The sequence below is a fragment of the Musa acuminata genome, chromosome BXJ1-9, assembly GCF_036884655.1.
Source record: "Musa acuminata AAA Group cultivar baxijiao chromosome BXJ1-9, Cavendish_Baxijiao_AAA, whole genome shotgun sequence".
Lineage (NCBI taxonomy): Eukaryota > Viridiplantae > Streptophyta > Magnoliopsida > Zingiberales > Musaceae > Musa > Musa acuminata.
The window spans coordinates 5,011,461-5,036,789 of NC_088335.1; the positions used below are offsets into that span (position 1 = coordinate 5,011,461).

Below are 25,329 nucleotides of genomic sequence, written 5' to 3' on the forward strand. Positions count from 1 at the left end.
GGAGGAGGGTCGTTCTCGCCAATGAGATGGTGCCAAGTTCTTCTCTTCGGATGTGGAACTCTAGACGTAGGTACGAAAGAACTGGACACGTGGACGTATGAGACGGGTCGTCCATTGTTGCCGTTTCTGGGGGTTAGACAGAGACGGCTGGGTTGCTTCGCATCAATCGACGCCTTTGAGAATCGTGCCTTATCGTATCTCGACCAATGATCAGCTGCCGCATCGCTCACGAAGCTTAAAGTATATCGAGCTATACTAAGTATACTGACACATGATACATAGGAGTGTATTGTTCGTATCGATCTTCTATTAGATTGGTATGTACTCCTGTAACGAGTGATACGTCGTAATATATTACGATAAATTTTGATCGTAATATAATTTAAAATATATTATTAAAAACTTTAATTAGAAGAAGTGAGATAATTGGTATTACCAATAGTAGGAGAAATCTAAAAAAAATTATTGAAACTATAATAAAAAAATAATTAAGAATATTGTCTTTTTATGAAGTTGGACAATATTTGTAATGTTATATGGCTTGTTGTTGTTGTGTTACTATAAGTTAAAAAGTATCAACAAGCAGTTTAATTTTTTTATTTAAGGGATACAAGTACCAAAATGTTGATGATGGAGGGGTATGCATGTAATTTTCTGCCAATTCTAAAACCACTGGATCCACTGCACTCACTACTGCTGCTTGGGACCTTTCTGTCAGATGGCCTATTTCTTCCATCTTAGTTCTAGTAAAAGCTATCCACAGGGATGGAAGGAGGAGAAGAATTGCCAGCTTGCAGAGTCAGTGTGCACGTTATGCAAGCATCTGATGTTTCACCAAACATGTCCTCCTCGATCATGGAGTTCGATGGCAATGAATGAATGAATGTTGATTTTGCAGCTTATGATTGTTCTTAGTTGAGATACGATATGAGAAGCTGATGCTGTGATAGGTATATTCTTTGTATGATTACTTGGTGTTATCTGCGTAATATCGTGAAGAAAAATATGATATTGATTGAAATCTTGGCTTACAACACTGTTTTCCAAGCTGTAGTTCTCGGCATGGTGGATGCCAATGGAGAATGGGGACAAGAGCCATGGAGACAGTACAGTTGGCTGCTATAATATTTTGCTCAGTCTCACGTTGCTGCAGCAGCAGGTTTCAGAGAGATTCTTCCTCCTCCCTTGAGAGCCTCCTCCGTCACCTGCTTTCCTACTGTGAGAAAGGTTGCCATTTCCAAGGTGGTATCATTCCTTCTTTCCACTCCTCCACTGGATCTATCTCTTCACTTCCATTCCCTTGGCCCGTTTCCCGGAACTCACACCCATGCCTCCTTTGTCATCTCCGGCTCGAACGGATCTTTAGATCTTGCTCTGTGGCTGTGACTTGGGATGTGGTATGCTAAGCTGCACTCGATTTTGAGCTGCAGTTGCGGGTACAAGTAGAATGAGCTCGTTCTCTTAGCTTACTTGTGAGCGGATCTGAGCTACCATGGTTTCCGTTCCTTGATGTGAAGATTTGGTTGAAGGGATCGGATAGTGTTCGATGTGCCGTCCATCGCACTGGTTTCTGAGACAATGAGGCCTATGGATAAGCCCTGCGCCAACGCATACAGCTTTGAGTTCCACGATGGCGCCGTCGCCAACAACGCTCTTCACCGCCGGAAGGTGTTGGGGTCGCGCAGCAAGCCGACCCCTTCGAAGTGGGACGATGCCCAGAAGTGGCTGGTGGGGCTGTCAGGCAGCGGAGATCACAAACATGCGGTGAGCAAGCCGAGGAACTCGAACGCCGACGACAGAAGGCTGCTCTCGTCCTTGTCCCAGCGAGGAAGGGACTCCTGCAGCAGCGCTGACGGAACCTTGGAGTACGACATAGTGCTCGCGGTCACTGCTCAGGAAGACGAAGGGGAAACGAAGAAGATAGACTGCAGTGAGGCGCTCTGGCGGACGAACAAGCCGATCGAGGACTCGTCCATGGTGGTCAGATCGGTGTGTCTGAGGGACGCAGGCACGGAGATGACGCCCATAGCGAGCAAAGAGCCATCGAGGACCGGCACGCCACTGCGAGCGACGACTCCGGTGTCGAAGAGTCCGATCTCTTCGAGGTCGTCCACCCCGGAAAGATGCCGGCGGCACGACGGCTATCAAGCAGGGATGAGGAGTGCGGAGAGGAGAAGCGAGGCGGTGCCTTTTGGCTGGCCTTATGGAGGGGAAGCAGAGGTCGACGGTGGCAAGTTCTCTGAGATCAATGGCTCAGAGCAAGGTAGGAGTTCGAGCTCGCTGGAGTCCCGAGCCATGGCATGGGATGAGGCAGAACGCGCAAAGTACATGGCCAGGTAACTGTGACTGGTTTGCTGCTGCTCGTGTTCTTCCTCGTTTGCTTTGATCCTGCTCTGTGGCATTGCAATGAAACATGAAGCATTCTCCTGCCTTTGTCCTGCATTTGTAAGGAGTTTGATGCATACTACATTTGAGCATCTACTGTGAAATCATAATTGATTGTTCTTTGGATAAATCTAAATAGTTGTTGATTTAGGCTTAGAGAAATATTGTGAGAATTCATGCATCGAAGAAGAAGGAAAACAGGGCAATCGGACATCGACGCAACCCAAAAGCTTAAACTAAAGCTCGCGACGCAGCATAGAACAACATAACATTAGAATGCAACATTGATCTCAGAGAACTGCAATTCACGTATATATGTTGAACCGCAATTGTATTACACTTGATGGCATTGGGTTTTGTTGCCTGGTCTATATGATTCACATATATATGTTGAATGCAACATTAGGATGCTTGGCTGCAACCTAAGAGATGAAAGAACTGCAATTCTCATCCTCCAAATTTTGTGTGATCTCTAATGAAGCTGGTGGATGCGTTACATTCGCAAAGCATGAATGCGAACTATTTCTTGCATGTTATTTAGGAAATATTTTGCACAATAAAGTTGTAAGTCATAATTATTTTAGGTCAATGGCATGGATCTTTTGCAGAACATGCCCAAATATTTCTCTTCTACATGTTGAGAGTCCCAAAACAGTAAGTCCAACTATTTGAGGTTGGCCGCATGAATCTTTTACCGCTATTGAGATCCGTAAAAAGCTAATATTTTTGCAAAACATGAAAAACTATTTCTCTTCTACATGTAAAGAGTCCTTTCTCTTCTAGTGCTCAGATGCATATTGTACATTGTTATACTAGAAAAAATAGTGATTCTGCTGCTTTGTCTGCGTCAACGCATCTGCTAATAGCATCTCATTATTTCTACTTGTTGAAATGATTTTGTGTTATGCATCTTCAGATATAAGCGTGAAGAGGTGAAGATACAAGCATGGGAAAATCATGAGAAAAGAAAAGCTGAAATGGTGATGAGGAGAATGGAGGTATAAAACAAGCATATTTTCTCCCCTTCTTTTTTATTTTCCTCATGGAAGTTTTTGTTTTAGAAAACCTTATGGTTATAGTTGAGGTTACTTCAAATTGTCAGAGTTGGAGACATGAGGCATCTGTCTTGATACCTCTATAAATATAATTCTTGGACAGTAATTAAACTAAAACACATGCTTGGCACGATACGGTAACTTGCGCATTTTCTTTTATTCCCTATGAGATAATTCTGGATAATTTTCATTGCTTGTAGGTTAAGGCAGAAAGAATCAAATCACGAGCTCAAGAAAAATATGCAAACAAGTTGGCGGCAGCACGAAGAATGGCTGAGGAGAAGCGTGCCAGTGCGGAGGTCAAACTGAATGAGCGTGCCGCAATGACTTCTGAAAGAGCAGATTACATTAGGAGGACAGGGCACTTGCCATCCTCAATTTTCTCCTTCAAGTTGCCTTCTCTTTGCAATTGAGGGCCATCGGATGTATTGTAGGAGCCGGTGCTTTAGGTGTTACTGCATTACTTCTACTCTTGCACTGACTGTATCAACTGATGTTCATCATAATTTCTATTTCTTAAGAGAAATGCATTCCATATGTATCTTCTTTTTGCTCTCAACCTTAAAAATAAGAAAAAAAAAATCTTCTTGAATTTGATATATTTTGGCAGTATCAATGCCATTCAAATCCAATGTACGAGACCAACAAATACGAGGTCAAAGAAGGGTCATTCTTCTTCATTGCTCATAGGTCAAGGCAAGAAGAATCAGATTGCAAGCTCAAGAAAAATTAGCATAAAAGTGGGCGGTGGCACGAAGAGTGGGACAGAAGCGTGCCAAATCGGAGGCCAAACTGACCGAGCGTGCCACAGGTAACTCCCTGAGTGCAGATTACATTAGTAGGACAGGAACACTTACCATCCTCTTCTCTTTCCTTCAAGTTGCCATTGCCATTGTAGTTGAGGGAACTAAGGCTTTGATTCTGCTCTTGCACTGACTGTATCAACTGATGTTCTTCCATGGTTTGTATTTGCTTATGAAAAAAAGCATTCAGCGTATCTTCTGTTTGCTCTCATCTCCAGCATTTCATAGAATGATAGTGACACACATCTATCTTCTTCTTCTTCTGATGAACCAATAACTAGTTTTGTGCCTGCTTGAAATTGATACATCTTACTAGTATCACTGCCATCTTATAGGTGCTGTATCCATATAAATTATTTGTACTCTTACCAAAGACACAAATTGCAGCAAATATCATCTTCAAGTTGGTGGCATTTCATGTGCGCTTCAACCCTATACATGGTTATTGATGATCCTTTCTAACTTTAACTCCTTACTATGCCAATACTAGTTCGACTCCAATACCCAAAAATGCTTTGCAGATTCATCTAACACGAATACAAACTACTAGTTCAACTTTGATACCTAGAATACTTGGTAGATTCATTGATACAAATATAAACTACAATCTGATTAAGATTTGAGGTGGAAAATATTATGAGTGTCATGCCACAATAGCATTGTGATGATATCTATTTTATCTGAAAGAACACAATGATGAATCTTTCAATTATCCAAGAAAAATAGGGTTGAGAAATGTTATTTTTTTTTTAAGGAAAACTTTGGATCTATTTTGGTAAATAAATCATGCTACTATTCTTTGAATTTTTGGGAAAATTTTTAATTTGATTTCCAAACTTAACTTCCTTCATCTTTGTTAATGTTTTGATTAAGACTTGCTCATAACTTCTATAAATAAACTTCGACAAATTATTCCAGCATAATTATCAATGAATAATATTACTTGGCAGATCAAAACACCGAATTGCTCAACATGCCCCAAATGTTTTTTTTTTTTCTGAGTTATATTTGATTCAAATGATAAATTTTCTCATTTACATTGAATTACAACTAATACGCAAATTCTATCATGCAATGCAATGGCACAAATTTTTTGAAGATATATAACTATTAACAGTACAATTTACTCTTCTCTAGATAAATATTCCTCTAAATCTGATGCATAATGCATAGGGAATATTCCTTTAAACTAATATTTAAAATACAACATGACAACTATCCACACACACACACATATATATATATATATATATATATATATATATATATATATATATATATATATATATATATATATATATCCACAAATTGAAGTCTTTTACCCTTCACTATTTATTTTATGAATCTAACATTTTCCTGAAAATTCTAATACGAGGATTTTTTTTAAGATCACAGGACATATGAAAAAGCACAAACATATATTACTCGTAAATCGAAATCACTATCTTCCTAACTATTACTTAACTTCGGGTCGGGTCATATGGATTCGGGTTATACCCGATCCTTATTGAACCCGTAAATGATCGTTACTATAAATATAAAACCCAAGTGACTGCTCCTCTTCTCGCTGTAGACGCGGAGGGATCGAGAACTCGAGCGGTGAAAGCGAAGGTCTCGGTGATCGATGGCGTCGTCGTGGATGCAGTGGCTGATCAATCCCCGCCGCAACTGGTTCGCCGCCCAGCACTACAAGGCCCTCTGCAATCGCCTCAAGAAATACGGTGATCCCACCATCCCTTGGCCCCTTCTTGGTTAGGGTTTCTGTCTTGGATTTTTGGATCTGCTCCGATTGATCTTGTTCTTTCCCTTTTCCCCCCTCTGGTCTAGGGCTGCGGTACGAAGATCTGTACGATCCGTTGTACGATTTGGACATCAAGGTGGCCCTGGCGCGGCTGCCGCGCGAGGTGGTGGACGCCAGGAACCAGCGTCTTAAGCGCGCCATTGATCTCTCCACGAAGCACGAGTACCTTCCCGAGGACTTGCAGGTGGCACCGGATCTTATTATAATCTCTTTAAGCTATTTGTGGTGACTATATGATTGTTTCGAGGGTGTGGTCATTTGAATGCGTGATGGACCGAGCAGATTAATTCTGTTTTTTAGGTGACATGAAATGGATGAGGTTTCGGAACTTTAGGCTGCTTGGAGTCTGACATTGGGCAATGATCTCGTGTTGATTTGTAGTTAGGCTGAGGGTTGAATTGCTTTTCTATTGACGCCGCTGGAATTAGATATAATATGAAAACCATAGAGATGGTCTTCTGGTGTGTGTTTGTCGGGGTGATATTGGATTTTAACCTGGAGGAATCTGGGAACGTAGTGTTTTAGAATTACTTTTAATTGATGACATTGCATTTTATTGTTGACGACTTGGGGCAATACATATGAAATGCATGATGAAAGTCTTTTACCTATTTCCTTTTTCACTTATGATTATCTGTGTTCTAGCCAGAACAGACTATACTTGGTGGTGTCAGGGAACATAGCTGTTAGCTAAGGAAGACAGTGTAAATTGTGGCACATGACAAGGCTTCAACTTTGAGAAGCTTATTTTGGATGAGCAAAACATGGGTGACACCTATATTCAAACAAAAAGTTTTCTGTTGTCTTATCGGGATATTTGGGTGCCTATCCAGTTTTTAGTTATCCCTACTTAGCCTTTTTTTAATGGACATTACTTTTTGAATTTTAAGGGGGATCATGATCAACCATGCAACTTTGAGGATTCTGATAAGAACATGCTTATTCAACAAGAGAGGTATAAAACATTCAAACACGTTATTAGAAAGGAGATGACTTTATAGGCTTAGGCTTATTGTTTAAAATAAGAAATTTAGATATTTGAGAATATAATCTAATTGCAAGGTAATTTTAGACACAAGAATTGTTAAATTTGTATCAAATTTGAAAATATGACCTACCTCGCACAAGATGTAGTTCTTTTGGGAAGAAAATGTCGTTGGTTATTATTTGGAATTGGTTGTGCTGTGGCATCAGCATAACACTTATGCTGTTTGCTTTTGCTTGTTACTAAAGGAATTGCCAGTGCATGAAACTCCTACCAACGCTGGGAGGGTCACATTACCTTGCTCTTGCAAGCGGGGTGTTTTTCTTTCTAACTTTTTGTTTTGTTACTTGAAGATTGGTCACCTGGTTCAAAAGGGAGAAAACTTATCGAGGCACTAAACTCAGCATCATATTAAAAATCAAAATGATCCATAACTTGTTTTCCACATATATAATTATTTGCTTTTGCTTGTTGTCATATTAGGAAAGCAGTCTCATCCTTGTTTATCATTACAATAATGTGACATTTGAGGCCTATAATATGCACTTGACATGAGCCTTCTCATGTCTTGGTGAGATATCCTGGTGCAAAATTTCACTAACTAGTAACAGAGCATTTTTGCAGTTGTCAAGAATGTTTTACTAGATTATTCATAATATCTTGGAGAACTACATCCATTTCCTTGGTTGAACATGAATACACAAAAGGATGGGATGCTATATAATTCTTATGCTTGGTAAGCATCAATGGTTGATTGACTATATAATTATCGACTATATCTTAAATTGTTCCACGTTTGCACTAATTTTATCGTACAACACTTCCAGTCCTTGCTAGAGATATTGATATGTTAGCACCATTAGATGTAAGAACTTCTTCCTATAATTACATGGTATATATACTCTCACTTGTAAGCGATGCAGAACGATGACTCTTTTATTGGTGAGGCCTGCAAAATTTGTTTTGTTATTCACAGTTTCTTTTGGCTTTGTTCGTGATGTAAAACTTCTATATTCTTTTTGCTACTCTTCTCCTGGCTCGTAAATTAGCTCGAATTACATATTTCCATCTGTACATATACAAAAAATCATTGTTACATTCTTAATTATCCGGGATGGATCATTTGACCTTTAAGTAGGTAGTCTAGACTCATAGGTAATTCATGTCTAGTAATGTACCATAATTTCTTATTCGAGATTTACCTTGATTACCATTTGTAACAAAATTTTGTCTTTACAGGCATTGCAAACACCTTTTAGAAGCTATCTTAAAGATATGCTGGCTCTTGTGAGTATTTCTTATGAACAAATCTTGCTCTCTCTCTTTTATTTACTTTATAGACATGTAAAATCTTATCTCTTTGATGCTTATTTGACGTGTAGTTCAACTAGTATGTTGCATCGTCACTTTATTTGTCTATTACTTGCTTCTTATCTTATCCCATAAGTTCCAAAGAAGTCTTTCTTCTATAATTCGTGATACACTACTTGTGATTGAGAGTGCTACCTGGGTAGGGAAGGGGAAGATATCTAAACCATATTCTAGGTCTACATGATATTAAGTGGTTGCTCTAGTCATTTAACAAGGGCCTTTATCCCCTCTGTACTGCCACCTGACTAGTGGCCTGAGATATTCTCCCACCTCCGAGTCCCTTCCATCACCTCTTCATTCGTAGTTTTAGGCTCAGTTTTTGTTGCCAATCTTGGTCATAAATTAGGTAACATAATCATGTTGCATTTAAAGGCTATTCTTCTCTTCATCTTTTTTTCCCCTTAGTTTCTTTATGTGAATTTGTGATTCTGCTTTTTATTGTGTTTCTTTAATCATTCTTTTGAGTTATCCTCAACAGCCAACATGATGTTTTCTTGTTGTGTTTTCTATAGTCAAGAACGTCTTTTATTCCTTTTAGGTAATATATTCTCTTGTGTCATCCGCCACAGCCATGTCTTTCTAATTGTAATATATATACGTAACTTTTCTTTTTTGTGTTGGTAATATGTTTAGCATTTTTGGTAATATATGTTCTTAAGTAAATAGCCTCTATATGGTTCTATTTTAGTTTTCGGCTTGTCAGAGTTCTGCATTAAATCAAACGAAATTGTGGTTCCTTTGCAGGTGAAAAAAGAGAATGCAGAGCGTGAGGCATTAGGTGCCCTCCCTCTCTATCAGCGCAGTTTTCCATAAAATACCCAACAAGGTTATACCCTTCCCTGGCCACGAAACTATAATGAAATAAGCCTGACAAGTGACATTGGAGGCTGTTAGTGGTTTATGCAACCTTTTTCCATGAAATTTGTTGGGTTGACTTTCCATGTTCACATTCTTAAATCATTTTATGGCTGTGATAGTCATGGTAGCACTTATAAATTCAAACCCTTGTGGTAAATTTGTTTTTAATCACATTGTTGTGAGTTTGTTTTGACATGGTGGTGATATCTTAAAGAGTTTTCACAAAGATGATGGTATGTTTGCTGTCATCTTCTGGGTGTTGCCGAGTGTTAGAGCTGTGGGCTACATATCTCACCGATATGTTCTCGCTGGGAATTAATTGAGGTCCTAGTTATTACAGTGTTCCGTGAAGTTTTAGTTAAATCGAGGTTTCGTTGGGTTTTTTTACAGTGTTAAGTAATTAACAGTGTTCAGAGTTCACTGATAGTTGTTTGATTGGAGCCGTCTTTTATAAGAGATTTGACGTGATACAAATTGGATTTATTTCGAAATCTTATTTCATACATCCGTTATGATCATGATAGTGGATGAGGTACATCTATGGAGGAATAACGTGGAGCATGCCACCTTCGCTTTCTTGTGAGGTTAGTAGATATGACAAATATGATCGAGTCAGGAACACGACTCGGTCATAACTAAATATATTTATTATATAAATCATAGTACATGCATTCCTTCAAATATTAACATCCTTTAGGTATGCCTGCCACTATAGTTAATTTTAGTTTAATCATTTCTAATCATTAGTTTGTTTAAACTCAAATAGCATGTCAACAAAAAAAAAAAAAATCTAACATATTCCTAATATATTTTACCGTCACGATGAGTTTTTATAAGATTATATATATATTAGAGTTTCAACTAATAAACGATAGCTTAGAGATTGCTTATATGTCAAATTCAAACTTAAGGGTGAATAATCTGATTTTCGATGGATAAATATGTATGTTGTTTTATGAAAAAAATTAATGCATATAGGTAGTTACTTACTGTTATTGGGCTGACGAATTTGATGGGTTGGGACTTGCGAGCCAACTACGCTTAATACATTATCATTCAGGAATAATTTAGAAAAATGAAATTACTTTTGTACTTAATCTATTGTTTCAGATATTATATATATATATATTTACCATTTTACTATTAATTTAAATTTAATAGCGCGTGGCAGCCGGGTAGAAAGTAAAAGCCAACAGTTGCGGCCGGAAGCCGTCCTGCGCTTCCGCTCTTCATTCAGCCCGTCTCTCTTAAAAAGCCACCCTCTTCGCCTCTCGACCGATAACAGCATCAGATCGACCGCCGAGCTGCGGAAGAAACGACGGCCGGCTCGCCCTCGCACGACCTTGGCGCCAAGGTAGATCTTGAACCCTAACCCACGCTTCCCTTTGAAGCCTTCGAGTCGTTCTTGCGCCCGCCCTTCGCTTCATCTTCCCCTAGGCTACAATCTTCCAGAGCGGCAAGATAGATCTCGAGTTTTGATCGACGCTTCCTCCATCCGCTGCCTCCATTCGAACCCTTCGGCTCATTCTTGAAACCTTCGGATCATTCTTGTACCCTCGAATTCCTCATCTCCTGGATTTCCATCTCCGATGGGATCACCCAAGGCATCGGCGGGTACTCTCCCTCTCATCCTGGACATCGACGATTTCAAGGTATTCCCTTTGCATTTTTAGGATCTTTCTGCTCGGTGGAGCAGGGATTTCGTCATCTTCTTTCGCGGTTGATTTGTTTCTGGGGAACTGTAGGGAGATTTCTCGTTTGATGCGTTGTTTGGAAATTTGGTGAACGAACTTCTCCCCTCGTTCCAAGAAGACGATGCCGATGGCGCGGATGGCGGAGGAGGGCAGGACGCGCTGTCGAATGGCCCTATGCGAGGGCTGCAGGGGACGGCGATTCCGATGTTCCCGGCGGTGGAGGATCTCCTCGCGCTTTTCAAGGATTCTTGCAAGGAGTTGGTTGATCTCCGGCAGCAGGTTCTTTATCAACCAAGGTTTTTGGTGTCAAATGTTGATTTTGTTTTCCGCTGAGTGCTAAATACATGCACTTTGGTTGAAGATCGATGGAAGACTCCAGAATCTGAAGAAGGAAGTTGAGGTCCAAGATGCAAAGCACCGTAAGACGCTTGCTGAGGTTAGCACAACATGCTTTTAGTTATAGGTGATCATGGAGAAAATAACTCTTGTGAATGGAATTCGATCCAAAGGTTTTATAAATCATTTGAAGATTTGTGCCTATTTACTGTAAATCTTGCGTTTTAGAAAACAACTTTTAGCAAGTATTTTCAGATTACCTAAACTTTGGACTTTGGGACCTTCCAAGGAAAGATAAATTATGAATACCAGTCTTTATTATTGGCACTTGTGGTCATCAGTAGAGTTAAGGGCGTGGATCATCTGTTGATTCTTTGGTGTAGGGCTGTGAGTGGATGATTGACAGGGTATGGAAATATGGTAGCACAAATATAACTTGTCATACTAGACTTTCATCTTGAGCTAAAAGTGCATTATGACAATGGAAGGGAAGAATAACACATCACTTTAGCATACAGTTGTATGAGTATAAGAGTGTTACCTCATGCAACGTCAGGAGTATCTTACCTTTTTCTTGTTGCACATAATAGTTGTATATACTGCTGAAACAGGATGTCTTCCTTGGCATTCTGGTACTCATGTTTGCTTATTGGAAGCAGGCCTTTCTACATAAGTTATCTCATGCTGATTGATGGTCACTACCTTTTACATCCCTGTCTGAACATGCTGTTTTGCTTGTCTCTTGCAGTATGCTTCTAAAGGTTATTGTGATTCTTCAACGTCAAAACTTCAAAATTACCCTCTTGTGATTCCATCATATCCCCTTTTTTCTCTTTAGGTGTTTCATGCAGATCTGTGATGCGAAGTCTCTTTCATCTGACTATTGATTAATATGAAAAACAGGTATTTAAACATGTAGATTTAACTAAGAGTGCATATGCTACCTGTCCTTCAATTGAGAGTAAAATCTGAAAAAAAAAACATTTACTTATATACTCAACTCCTTGTTCTTCTAGAGTCCAGCATTGATTTTTTAGGTGGGTTATGTGGCCAATTATAGCTACTCTTATCACTGCTTGTTGGACAAGTTGAAATCCCTTGTCACCTTCCAAAATGCTCGATCTAGTATTGCTTGCATGTAAGAATGTGATACTTGTCTATTTTCTTTCGATAACAAAGTTGGGCATGAATGTTTGTGATTTTTTTTTTCTACTTGCCATCTACCACATAAAATGAATTATTATCTTTCCCCACTATATTAGGAACAACTTGGTTAAGCTATATAAGTTGATCTTTATGGAAGCAATGAGCACTAGTATTTCATATATTTCTGCTTACTTTTTTCTTCATTGTTTCAGCTTGAAAAAGGGGTAGATGGTCTACATCAAAGCTTTCAGAGACTGGACTCCAGAATTTCTAGTGTGGGACAAACTGCTGCCAAAATTGGGGACCATCTGCAGGTAAAGTTTTTGCGTAGGGTAATAAATGAAGGAGCATTACTTGGGACGATGCTGCTTCTCTTACACATGCTTATGTTGCAACAGAGATTTATGTCCAAAGAAGTTCTTAGTCTGTGCATGCTTGAAGGCAATCATAGCTTGCAATTCACTGAATTTTTATTTATTCTATTTTTGATTGTTAGAGTGCAGATTCTCAGAGAAAAACTGCTAGTCAGACCATTGAGCTTATTAAGGTAATGAAGCAATTACTTGAGGCTATTTATTTTTTCTTCTGTTTCCATTTTCTGCTAACCGAGTTCAGTTTAATTTTTCAAAAAAAATTACAGTACTTGATGGAGTTCAACAGCAGTCCTGGTGACCTTATGGAACTTTCACCTTTGTTTTCTGATGACAGTCGTGTTGCTGAGGCTGCTTCAATTGCTCAGAAATTGCGTAAGTTATCATTTTCTCTATCTTATGGGTCTTCATCCTTTTCTAATTTCTTTATTTATACAAACTTGTACTTCATTAGATATTATAATTTATATGACTAGTTAATTATAGACCAAGGGTGCTAAGATTGCTCCATAGCAACCTATGCATCAAAATTTGAACCACAGTAATGATCTTCAGATCTGTGGATTCATATCTGCATACATCTGACCCTAGTTCAGTATTGGATTTTTTTAGTTTAATATTTTGTTTTTCTTTGAACATTTATTCTTTGCCATTTACCATTGGTTTACTGCTGTATCTTTTTGTTAGAGATCACCTGTTCACATGCATAGCTCCTTGGGCATTCTTGACTAGGTGTGGAAATGGAATCCTAGTCACCTTTCTTTTTCCTCTCATTAGACAAAATAATGGTAGATATACTTGTTATGATTGATTTCCAATGTCTCTTTATATAATAAAGTGAGTGCTGGTGAAACTGCTCAATAAACCTGCATTTTTTTTCTGACCATTTTTGTTTCAGGAATTTAGAATTGCCAATTACTAAATTGTGCTAGATTTATTGTTATTTTGTTGCTATAATGACTACACAGTCAATTGAGGAAAGAAATCCAAATGAAATTAGCTTCCTTATTAGCAGTTACGAATATAGTTAAACTGATCTAGATCTTCCTCAGTGTACAGAGAGCTCTACAAAGTGTTTGGTGTGGCAGGACTTAGATGAGTTCAATCAGGAGCGTGAACTAAAAGATATAATGCATCCAAGACATTGTATTCATTTTCGGTTTTGTTGATGTACCAAGCCCTTGCTTGTAGCCTTTTACCTTGTTTGACTTCTATTTTGTTGGACCGGATGGAATCGTTTTTAGGGAATGGACTAGCATATCCCTTAGGAAAGACTGGTGGTACTTTTGGAAGGGTCAGTAAAAAAAGACTGGCGGATAAAGTCAGTTTTCTTTTGAATGACAGGTTTGCAGATGACAAGTAATGGATAGAGGACTTTGTACTGAAGCAATCAACTTTTTACAATATGTTTGCTTGTCAAGAAGTTGTTTATGTTGCATGGCAAACAAGATAAAAAAAAAAGTACACTTGACTAGGATGGATTCTTGCTCATGTTCATTATGGGAGAGCTTAACATAGATTTCAAGTTATATAAATATAGTGGTTGTAAGAATTGCTATGGCATGCTTGCCCAAGATCATTATTGAGCTCTTGTTGAAAATTTTTTGGAAAACTGAGATTAGTTATTAAGGGGTTGGAGGGGCATGGTTGTCTAATAAATTCCTGTTTTCGTATTGGTTAGGAGAAAAGTAGTAGTAGTTGATTTAAGGACCTTAAATGATGAATCTTATGCTACCAAATGTTTTGAAACAATTGTGCAAATGATCTTGTTGCTTGCATTACCTGTTATATTGGTTACGTGAAATGCTGTATTCCCATGGATATGGGTACAAAGGACTGGAAATACTTGGTATTAGAAAGTAGGTTATATTCTTAATGGTTGTATTTGGAGATTTTACTATCCTTGCATTTCTAAATACTAAAGACGAAATGGATTAGAGAGGTGGTAATTGTGAATTGTGATTGCCTTTTGGAAGTTGACACAGTAAAGCTACAATCCTAACTTATTATGAGCATGAAATAAATACAGAAAACAAAAGATGAAAGAGAAAATACAAGGCAAGAAACTCAAAGAACAAGATTGCTCAAGTTAAGGATAGATCTTTGTACTGAAGACACTTGAAATTTCCTATCATAGAGGCCCAAAATAATTTACTAAAATAATTCCTCTTCAACTTTTAATCATTGAAGGATTCTGTTGACAATATGGGCGGGGTGTCTGATGATCTTAAGATTCTGTTGTTCTTTTTCTTTACACGACACAACAGAGAAGGAGAACAATCCTGCCATTTCGAGGTGAAATCAGATCCTTCAGGAGTCCCAGATGTCCAAGATGGAATGATTAGGCGCTGGCATATGTTTATCATGGCTCCTTTATAGGTTAATGGTGGTTTCTGTGTGGAGTTGACTTCCATTAACTATTTGGATATATATATATATATATATATATATATATATATATATATATCTGTGTGTGTGTACATATACATATACATATATACACATATAGTCATTTGTGGTTATTTGCCCTCTTAGTTATCATTGGCAACTTTTGTTGTAAATGATAGGATCATTTGCTGAGGAGGATGTTGGAACACATGGAATTAATATGCCATCAGCAGTGGGTGCTGCAAATGCTAGCAGGGGTCTCGAAGTTGCAGTTGGAAATCTTCAAGACTATTGTAATGGTAGGCTTTGGAAGTACATGGTTTTCTGATAAGTATTTCATGTTCCTTCCATTCTTTTATATATTCATATAGATATCTTTTTCTTGTTTAGAGTTGGAGAACAGATTGTTATCAAGATTTGATGCAGCATCACAGAGGCGAGAATTGTCTACGATGGCAGAATGCGCCAAGATATTATCTCAGGTATGTAGCTTTTGCTGATATGGTATGTCTGGTAACATTGTGTTTTGAGTTTTGTGGATGGCAGGTTTAGGTAGTTCCTTATGGGTTTGGGTTGCAAATGGGTTCACATGATTAAACCCAATTATTGATTGGGTGGAGTTTGGATTTAGGATTTTGACAACAGGAATTTGAATTAACCCAATTAATAATCAGTTTGATGCATTAATCTCTCGGCTTTTGCATACCGTTTTAATTGTATCATGCCTGAATCTTCTGAATGAGTCAAATTGTGTAGTTACTGGGCTTATCAGATTGTTCATGTCAAATTTCAGGTTTTGTGAGCAGGTCAAATCTCAAAAAATTAGTTTTCTCAACCTTAATTTGATCTGATGAACCTCTTCATTAAAAAGGTTACATAGATTGGCTGAGATCACACATATCTTTAGGTCGGTTGAGGTAGCTTTTGGCTTAATTATTATATGGGTTGGGTTTGTGTTAAAAGTCCTATTCTAGTATATGCATTTCATCAGAACACAAACTATACATAACTCATTGACTCCACTAGCACAAACCATCAAGCCCATGTTTTATGTTTGGACTAATGGAATTAATTCAGTTTGAAAAATCTAGAAAATATATATTTCTGGTTTGTTTAATTTTTAATTTTTTTTGAAATCAGGTTGAATTGTATAATGCATCTATAGATAACCATCTATGTTACTGTTATTGTATTTTATTTATTCTAAAATTTTATTTCTAATTATAAGTCAGATGCTTTCTTTTCTTCATCTTCTACATACTCTCAAGCAGGGTCTGCAGTACCGAACTGTACCGCCCGGTACGGGCGGTACGTACCGGTTCGACAGGTTGCCGGTATGCGGACCGCCTGTTACCGGTCCGAGTGCACTGTAGCACTGTAACAGTGCTACAGTACTCGGCACACCTGAGTGTACGGCTCGGTACACCTGGGTATACCGCTCGGTATACCGTACCATACCGATACCGAGCCCAGGTCGAAATACCGGTACGATACGGTATTGCGAACCTTGCTCTCAAGTCTCAAGTGTCATCTTTTTATGTTTTTACAATTTTCATTTTTCTTGATAATTCTTTTTGTGTCTTTTTTGGAAGTTTTACTTTCATCGAGCATGCTCCTGTTACTCTCATCTATATATGGTTTTATATCATGCTTATTTACTGATTTACCAGAGACTTCATTGAAGCTAAAACTGTAAATTAGAGATTATTATTTTGCAAAACTCAAGTATATCTATGTTTGCTGAAGTTACAGCATTTCTCTAATGAAAGACTTGTATAACTTCATGTGCAGTTTAACAGGGGGACTAGTGCCATGCAACATTATGTAGCTTCACGACCTATGTTTATCGATGTAGAGGTTATGAACACAGATATCAATTTAGTTCTTGGTGACCAGGGTTTACAAGCTGGTCCTAGTAACATTGCACGTGGCCTTTCTACATTATACAAAGAAATAACAGGTTGTAATTGACCCTCTCCAACTAAATTTTAAACAATTGGCTGACATTTTTTTCATGGTTTGTATTTGTTGACTTTGATTACAGACACTGTGAGAAAAGAGGCAGCAACGATAATGGCTGTTTTTCCATCACCTAACGATGTCATGTCAATTCTTGTGCAGGTATATAATTGGAAGTCTGTAAATCCTCATTAATGCTGAAGCAAGTTGCAATTTTGGACGTGTAAGACAACTAATTTCTGTTCATTTGTCTGTGTCTCAGCGGGTTCTAGAGCAGCGAGTAAGTACAATTCTGGACAGGTTACTAGAAAAGCCATCCCTTGTGAATTTACCTCCTGTCAATCAGGGTGGCCTTCTTCTGGTAAGATGTGCTGATAGATTGTGCATTTCAATTAGATATTAGAAGCACTAAGAATCTCATATTAATTTCTGGTGTTTGAATTGGATCTGCAGTATTTAAGAATATTTGCTGTGGCATATGAGAAAACAGAAGATCTTGCTAAAGAATTACAATCTGTTGGCTGCGGTGACTTGGATGCTGAAGGTATATACAATAGAATAAGTATCATAAATTCATCTGATTCACTTTTCTTCTACTATCTGAATGAGTCGTTGCTAGTCTTCTGGGTTAATGCTTTTAGTTACTACTTGCTAGTAAATACTATTTTAAGCCTTAAGTTCTATTACAACATGCATAATTCACAAAAAAATATTTCAACAATATAAACACTAGTAGAGAAGCTACAAACACATATCAACCTTCAGGGGAAAGATAGACATCGACTGCGAGTTGAGGGTTGGTTAGGTTGGGATTAGATAGGAGAATGAGGCTTATGCTTGGGCTATAAATGTGTATTTATAGGGACTGGTCAAGATCAGTTGTCCGTTTTTATGCGATGGGTTTATGATACAGAGACATTATTTTGTTTGGTTTGGGTTGAATTAGGTTTTAGCTAGATAAACCGAGATTGGATCAATTTTTCGGTTTTTTTCATTCTTTAAATCTTAGTAACTCAGTGAATCTGTTTTTGGTCAGTCTAAATGCTCAGCCACAATCAGAATGATGCTGTTGGCTTAAAATCTTTTATTTTGAGCTCAAGCTCATATAATAGATGTTCTCAAGATTCAGTATTCCTTAATAAGTAGTTCATATTATTTTACAATTTGTTGGAGATCACACTACTCGAGTATTTTATCCTATCTTATCAGGTCTCACGGAGTCGCTGTTTCTTCCACACAAAGACGAGTATCCAGAATATGAGCAAGCATCCCTACAACAGCTGTATCAGTCGAAGGTTTAATTTCATATGTGCTAATAGAAAATTATTATTCTGTTTCAATATTTTTCGTTTTACGATTGTAGTACATAAATACTGGCTGCTTTGACCTTGTGCTGCAGATGGACGAGTTGCGTGCAGAAGCTCAGCAACAATCTGAATCAACTGGGACAATCTCACGTACAAAAGCAGCGATAAGTCCATCTGCAAGCCAACAGATATCAGTTACTATAGTAACTGAGTTTGTGCGGTGGAATGAGGAAGCAATATCTAGATGTACTTTATTCTCTTCACAGGTTAGCACTAGTTTGTCCCTTAAAAACTCACTCCAACATTTTGGTTTTAAGTATATAGTTGGTGATAGCTGATAGAGATTTGACTTAATGGATATTGGTATTTACTATTTTTCCAAATTTTGTATTTTTGTTGTCTTTTAACATATTTTTAAGTGTATTAGCAAACAATATTTGTTGGTCAGCCATGATGATCTAGAATCTGTTCTAGCATTTCGTAATTTATGTCCATCTTTTGTGCATGTCCTATAACATTTTGTGCAACACAAATAACAAAGCGAAGACTGTGTTTGAAGGTAAACAAGACATGCCAATGATTCTGTGGCATACCATCATCCTTAATGGTTACTTATCTTTTGTTATGGGATTCTTATCCAAATTTTGAAAAATATCATGAGAGAAAGAATAAGAATTGAAGGTTTTATGATTATGGTTTCCCAAGAGGTAGTACCTGACTACCTGTTACATGGTTATGATAAATTTTCAGTTAAAGAGGACTAACATCATAATTACCAATGAATAGTGGAAGAGGGCTTTCATTTTGAGTCTTCTCACTTATCTTGAAAATTTTAGGATGTTTCCATAGCACATGCTTGGTAGATAAATGATTCATTAGACGGGTAGTGATCGCCCCGAGTTCTTATTTGGAACAAGGTTACTATTGGTATATAACCTTGGTAAAAGTCAAGGGATGCTGATGACTCACTTGTTAAAGGATGTGAGGTGCAAAAGGTTAAAGTTGCAGATTTTTTTTCTTCTAACATGCTTAATAACAAGAAGCATGTGTTTAACATGCATTTCTTTGATTTGTTCATTTAGCTAATTGTTGGATAACACTGTTTTGCAGCCCACTATCCTTGCAGGTAATGTGAGATCGGTGTTTGCCTGCTTATTGGGACAAGTAAGTTTGGGACAAATAATCATATTTACTATGCTGACTTATCTCCTTTTAATTTGTTTTATTATAATGCTGAATTCTTTATAGGTTAGCCAGTATTTAACTGAAGGACTTGAGCGGGCCAGAGAGAGTTTAAATGAGGCTGCAGCTTTAAGGGATAGATTTGTTATTGGAGCAAGTGTCAGCAGAAGAGTGGCTGCAGCAGCTGCTTCTGCCGTATGGTTATTCTACATTTATCTTTCTTCCTCATGCTGACCTTTTTGTATATTGACATCGATACAATTTGCATGCAATCGTAAGGCTAGCATATTGTGAACAATTACAGGCCGAGGCTGCTGCTGCTGCTGGTGAGAGTAGTTTCAGATCATTCATGATTGCTGTGCAACGGTGTGCTAGTAGCGTGGCAATACTCCAGCAAGTAAACCATCCAGAAACATCTTTACTGTTTATTATACTATGTACAACTGACATTACCACTAACAATTGCTGTCTTTTTTAGTATTTTTCAAATACTATTTCTCGGCTCTTACCACCTGATGCTCATGCGGCGTCTCTTGAAGAGATGGGCACAGCTGTCTCTAGTGTAGAGGGTGCTGCTCAGAAGGGTCTTCAACAGTGTATTGAAACTGTCATGGCTGAGGTCAGTATTTGTACAGTCTTATTTCTTTCTTTTCCCTGTATCGTAGTTGAAACATCCACCTTTCTCTTTATTTCTTTGGAACACTGCTTTGATCATGAGAGTATTAGGTTGTTGAGGTATTAAATAAAACACGGGTAGAACCGATTTTGGTAGAATGGATGTCAAATATATTACAAAAACTAAAGCCAGATCGTGCCATTTGTGGCCAGATTTAGATGGAAGTCGTCTATTTCACTTATTTCTTATAACATAAATCCATGATTCTAAAGATGCTTAATTTTTTTAGAACCTGGGGTGTATTTTGGACTGAGGTAATCACACTCAAACTCATTAGAATATATAGTTTTGATTTGTTTATTTTAATTAGCTTGCATTCAAATTGTTAAATGTCAATCTAACTTAAGTGCAGGTTGGATTTTGGATAAACAATCGGGCTGCCAAATGTAACCTAAAATTTACATCTCTTGAGTTCAGATTAATTATTTCAAGATTGAAGTAATTAGTAATGTAAGATAATAGGAGGTGCAAGCACAGAATTCCCAGTTACTAAAGGATTTTGTCAGGTATTAAGTTTATATCATTACATTTTTTTTCAATGGACAAATTTACTAGGAAGATTCACAATAGAGCCCATAGTTTATGTTGTTTATTGGTGACATATTCTGATTAGTCATAGTAAGGACAACCTGGTTTGGGTGCTGGTTCCTGGTTGGACTGCCAAATACCAATCGGCATATATACCGGTCCAACCAGTTTTTAAAATCATGGTGTGTCTAACACCATCCTTGATCAACAAAAGATTTGGATGCTTAGACTTTTGCAACTTAATACTGTCAACCTACTCTTCATACTCTACTAATATCAAGATGTGCAAAATATAGGATGGTGTAAACTCAAAGCAATTTGTTGCCACATCAGAGTACCTTGGCAGTACTAATGCCACATCAGAGTTATATGTTTCCCTTATTGGCGATCCTTTTTCTTGCTAATTTTTCCTAATTTTGCATGTAAAGTTTGTTAATTCTCAAATTCCAGGTGGATGCTACTATCTGGGTTTTATCAGTTCTGTATATACCTTTTGCAGGTTGAGCGATTGCTGTCCGCAGAACAAAAGACTACAGACTACCGTACTCCTGATGATGGAAATGCTCCAGACCATCGACCAACAAATGCGTGCATAAGGTGCATTTGAGTTTATTTTGCTCGACATTTGGGTAGTAACTCATGTATCACTAATGTGTTCAATGGGGACATCTTCAGAGTCGTAGCCTACTTGTCTCGTGTGCTTGAGTCTGCATTCAGTGCTCTAGAAGGTCTCAACAAGCAGTCATTTTTGACAGACCTGGTAAGCTTACATATGTAAAAATCTTTGGTTATGAATCTTTAATTGTTGTTACATGTTATCGACTGACTAATTGGTAAATTACACAATTGTAGTTGTCAAAGAATGATAAGTACTCTGTCCTCATTAATTATGCTCATGTCTGTGTGTCTCACATCTGTTAAGTTGAGTTTATCCCTTTTTTTCCGCCTTAGAAAAAATAATTTGCACTTCTGATATAGTTGAATATCCAGATGGTAGAAATCTCTCCTTAACTATTTAAACCTGGTGCATATATTCATTGTGCTACTGTAGCATTTTGAGGACCGGCATGTAACATATTAGAAATGGGATAATTAGCTAACCAGTAGTCATCTACTGATAGCCGTGCCTACATAACCATATTATAGGAGTGAATTCTACCAGACGTACTATTAAACAGACATGGAAATGCAATACATTGAATGTTGATCATGTATTTGTTCTCGAGATCAACAAATAAGTTTTTCTGATTGTAGCCTGCTCAATTTTGCTATTCGTCATACATCAGCATATGCCTATGTTATATTCTTGATTATCAGAAATTTTACTATTGTTAATGCATGAGAAACTGGCCCCACATTTAGTGGATATTGACTTATTGAATGGAATTCTGTAACTTCAGGGGAATCGCTTGCACAAGGGGCTGATTAACCATTGGCAGAAGTTTACTTTTAGTGCAAGGTAACCATTTAAGTTACTTTTGAGTACGTCAGTATTACCAGAAAATATTCTTCAAAAATGTCCTTTATTCTTATTATATTGGAACTTAGTGTGATTTGCAAATGCTTATAGTAAAGCTACCGAAAAGTGTGACCATCCTCATTAAAAGTTTATAATCTCACCAGAGCAAATGCAAGTCGATGTAATAACAGGATCATAAAATTCGCCATTTGGACTTTTTTTAAACAAAATTGATACTTGTTGATTCTGCATTGAGAGGATTTCTTTTTGCAATGATGATGTCATCATGTATCATATACTTATCATGACATCGGATCCTTATGTCATTTTTGTGAAGAAACTGTCCTTTTTATGGTTATTCTAATGACTGTATTTTTGACCAATGTATAAGATTTACTTCTTTCCAGTTACTTTGTAATGGATGACATATATTTGTTTAAGGCATGCCGCTGTTATATTACTATATATTTATTTGTGCAAAGCACAAACTAGGCTATAATTCTGATGTTAATATTGAAATGGTTTAAAAATCAATGGAAATTTATTTGATATAGAACAGATATCAACAAAAGAATCTGAACCTGAGTAGAAAAATAGGTCCTTTGCATTTTTTTTAATAAAGAAACTAGGTTTTGTCCAAGCCTGTCTCTGCCTACGAGTATAGAAAATGAGCACTTAAACAAGGTTATCTTGATGAACTGATGTTACAATGAAAATTCAAGTTAAGAGAAGCCTCAAATCAAAATAGCAGCGTAATGTTCATTTCTTTGCCATCATAGTTAAGATTATTGATTGCATGAAAACATGTTTTTCAGGTCGACAAAGGGGGCCATTGACAGACCTCCTTGAAACTATATGTATATTGTCTTGGTAATAACACTGCTTGATTTTACCCCACAGAAATGTTTGCAAGTAGAAGTAGCCAACACTAAATCTGTTGAAGCACTTCATCTTTCTGTAGTTTGTATAAGTGCATTAGTCATTCAACTTTTTCGAATAAACTAGAATTTCTTCATAGGTTGGAATTCAGTTGTATTCTTGTTTCTCATCCCTACCATTTTGTTTAAAATACTATGTTAACTGGATTGATTACCTTACAATGTGACACCATCAATTATTTCTCTTTTGAATGAGTGTTTCTTAATGTAACTGTGCCTCTGATTCAGCTATATAAGTTGGGTTTTCATGATTTTTAATAAGTTTTTTTTTTACTAAAGTTTTCTAGTTTTCTTAAGAGGAAGAAAAAAGAAGCCAACAGCATATGATATAAATCAAAATTCTGCATTTGATGCTTTTGTGAATCACCTGTGGTTCTCATATTGAACACTCATTCACAGTGGTGGGCTGCGGCTGAAACGTGACATCACAGAGTATGGGGAGTTCGTTCGCAGCTTCAGTGCTCCTTCCATTGATGAAAATTTTGAATTGTTGGGCATGTATGTAATTTCATCCACATCATTTATTATTAGCTGGGAGTGTAGATCATACAATCTAACATACGATCGTTTACAGAGTGGCAAATGTCTTCATTGTGGCACCCGAAAGCCTTGCTTCCCTGTTTGAGGGTACTCCAAGCATCAGGAAAGATGCATTGAGGTATCCACCACCAGCTTTTTTGTCATTACAAACCTTTTCTAAGCAACCTAAAAATTTTGTTCACCGTCAAAATAAGATGGGTTTGACTTTTTTTAATGATCTTTCTCTTTTTGACTTTTTTCAGGTTCATTCAACTTAGAGATGACTTCAAGACTGCTAAAATCTCATCCATGCTCAACAGCTTGAAGACGGACTCATAGTTTCAATAGAACAAAAGCAGTAGCACAAAGAGTCACTCAGTTTGTAGAATCGGAGCAAATGGAAGCTGCCACATTTGGAAGTTCTGGCTGTCGGGAGTGTCTACTACTATCAGGTGGTCGTTGATTCTCACTAGTGTTCATGAATTAGAAAACTATTTCCTTCCAGTATTTTGTTGTAATTAATTTTGCCCACTTCGTGTTAGTTTTGCATTACAACGAATAGATGTCATTTCTTTTAACTGATGTTTGCACTATTGTTTGAGTGGATAACGTGCAATAGATGTCATTTCTTTTAACTGATGTCACAAAACAACAGGACATGAAAGGGCATATGCAAAAAGAAGATAGTGGAGATTGATGTTTTGACTGGTGTTTTCTTGTAACTGATGTCACAAAACAACAGGACATCAGTTATAACTGATGTTTTGTTGTTATTCCCACTTCCAGTGACACTGCCTACCACTCCTTAAAGCTATCTCTCTCCGTTTAGATAGATGTTAGATAACTTATATTGATGGTGACTTCGTTCAAGAAGCCATCTAATTCTCCAAATGATTTGGAAAGCAACTTAACCTTATGTCTCAGGTGTGGTGCGTTATTTTTATTTTAGTCTTTCTACATTTGTTAATGTAAATTTTAATTTTTTCTATGTCATAAGTAACGATCATTAGATAAAATTTACGTTGATGGATGATTGAGATGTTAGATAAAAAAGATGGTGAGTTCATGACAAGATGCTTGCGCTAATCTTGAAATTGTTATTGCCACAAAGATCACTATCAAATTTAGATGACAAGATAGACTTATTAGGATGATCGAGTTGTTAGCTTAGGGAGAATGCTAACCCTAACCCTTATTCGATCCCTGTGTGCTTTGCTTTCTTGTTGTAGCCTCCTCAAATGTCTCTCTGGAATGTTATCATAAATATATGATATATATGATGAGATTGACCGAGATTTGCATGCAACATAGATTAGAGAAAACAAAAAAAGAGAAGAAAAAAAATCCATATAATAGGCTTAATTGGATTGGATCTTGGATTGAGGATGCTCTAGAGATTAAGATGAGCAAAGACAGATCCGATCGATGTGTGTTCTTTTAAGTAATATACCAGACAGTCTTCTTTTAGGTGATGATGATGGGTTGCTCACATGATCAAGACACAATCGTGTGCATGCTCCCACAAGGACAAACAATTTGTACCGACAACTCCAAATACACTTTGTGCG

The 25,329-nt window shown here is 37.3% G+C and overlaps 3 protein-coding genes across 3 annotated transcripts; all 3 read left to right on the forward strand.

Annotated features, from left to right (window-relative positions):
* The first annotated feature begins 609 nt into the window (after nucleotides 1-609).
* Nucleotides 610-4,003, forward strand: LOC103997196 (uncharacterized). Its single transcript, XM_009418365.3, has 4 exons — nucleotides 610-950; nucleotides 1,055-2,336; nucleotides 3,302-3,383; nucleotides 3,641-4,003. The coding sequence occupies exons 2-4, from the start codon at nucleotides 1,579-1,581 to the stop codon at nucleotides 3,851-3,853; spliced, it is 1,053 nt and encodes a 350-aa protein (XP_009416640.2). The 5' UTR covers nucleotides 610-950; nucleotides 1,055-1,578; the 3' UTR covers nucleotides 3,854-4,003.
* Nucleotides 4,004-5,799: 1,796 nt separating this feature from the next.
* LOC135592658 (cytochrome b-c1 complex subunit 7-2, mitochondrial-like) lies at nucleotides 5,800-9,453 on the forward strand. The gene is made up of 4 exons (XM_065082258.1): nucleotides 5,800-5,964; nucleotides 6,071-6,228; nucleotides 8,269-8,316; nucleotides 9,145-9,453. Exons 1-4 carry the CDS (start codon nucleotides 5,868-5,870, stop codon nucleotides 9,211-9,213), a joined length of 372 nt encoding a protein of 123 aa, XP_064938330.1. The 5' UTR covers nucleotides 5,800-5,867; the 3' UTR covers nucleotides 9,214-9,453.
* A 996-nt stretch (nucleotides 9,454-10,449) lies between these two features.
* Nucleotides 10,450-24,463, forward strand: LOC135592659 (exocyst complex component 5-like). The gene is made up of 24 exons (XM_065082259.1): nucleotides 10,450-10,910; nucleotides 11,004-11,231; nucleotides 11,314-11,388; nucleotides 12,647-12,748; nucleotides 12,931-12,981; nucleotides 13,075-13,180; nucleotides 15,373-15,492; nucleotides 15,584-15,675; nucleotides 16,985-17,153; nucleotides 17,238-17,314; nucleotides 17,415-17,513; nucleotides 17,606-17,696; nucleotides 18,362-18,447; nucleotides 18,552-18,725; nucleotides 19,570-19,623; nucleotides 19,708-19,836; nucleotides 19,946-20,038; nucleotides 20,120-20,260; nucleotides 21,345-21,442; nucleotides 21,521-21,605; nucleotides 22,246-22,304; nucleotides 23,642-23,740; nucleotides 23,817-23,900; nucleotides 24,025-24,463. The coding sequence occupies exons 1-24, from the start codon at nucleotides 10,848-10,850 to the stop codon at nucleotides 24,098-24,100; spliced, it is 2,451 nt and encodes an 816-aa protein (XP_064938331.1). The 5' UTR covers nucleotides 10,450-10,847; the 3' UTR covers nucleotides 24,101-24,463.
* The last annotated feature ends 866 nt before the right edge of the window (nucleotides 24,464-25,329 follow it).

What these genes read in the sequence shown, in the direction of transcription:
- LOC103997196 (XM_009418365.3), top strand. Translation starts at nt 1,579, where the DNA reads ATGAGGCCTATGGATAAGCCCTGCGCCAACGCATACAGCTTTGAGTTC. An exon ending in CGCGCAAAGTACATGGCCAG is followed by an intron (nt 2,337 to 3,301) that starts GTAACTGTGACT and finishes ATGCATCTTCAG; the next exon opens with ATATAAGCGTGAAGAGGTGA. An exon ending in TGGTGATGAGGAGAATGGAG is followed by an intron (nt 3,384 to 3,640) that starts GTATAAAACAAG and finishes CATTGCTTGTAG; the next exon opens with GTTAAGGCAGAAAGAATCAA.
- LOC135592658 (XM_065082258.1), top strand. Translation starts at nt 5,868, where the DNA reads ATGGCGTCGTCGTGGATGCAGTGGCTGATCAATCCCCGCCGCAACTGG. An exon ending in ACCTTCCCGAGGACTTGCAG is followed by an intron (nt 6,229 to 8,268) that starts GTGGCACCGGAT and finishes TTGTCTTTACAG; the next exon opens with GCATTGCAAACACCTTTTAG. An exon ending in TTAAAGATATGCTGGCTCTT is followed by an intron (nt 8,317 to 9,144) that starts GTGAGTATTTCT and finishes GTTCCTTTGCAG; the next exon opens with GTGAAAAAAGAGAATGCAGA.
- LOC135592659 (XM_065082259.1), top strand. Translation starts at nt 10,848, where the DNA reads ATGGGATCACCCAAGGCATCGGCGGGTACTCTCCCTCTCATCCTGGAC. An exon ending in TTGAAACTGTCATGGCTGAG is followed by an intron (nt 20,261 to 21,344) that starts GTCAGTATTTGT and finishes TACCTTTTGCAG; the next exon opens with GTTGAGCGATTGCTGTCCGC. An exon ending in ATCAGGAAAGATGCATTGAG is followed by an intron (nt 23,901 to 24,024) that starts GTATCCACCACC and finishes GACTTTTTTCAG; the next exon opens with GTTCATTCAACTTAGAGATG.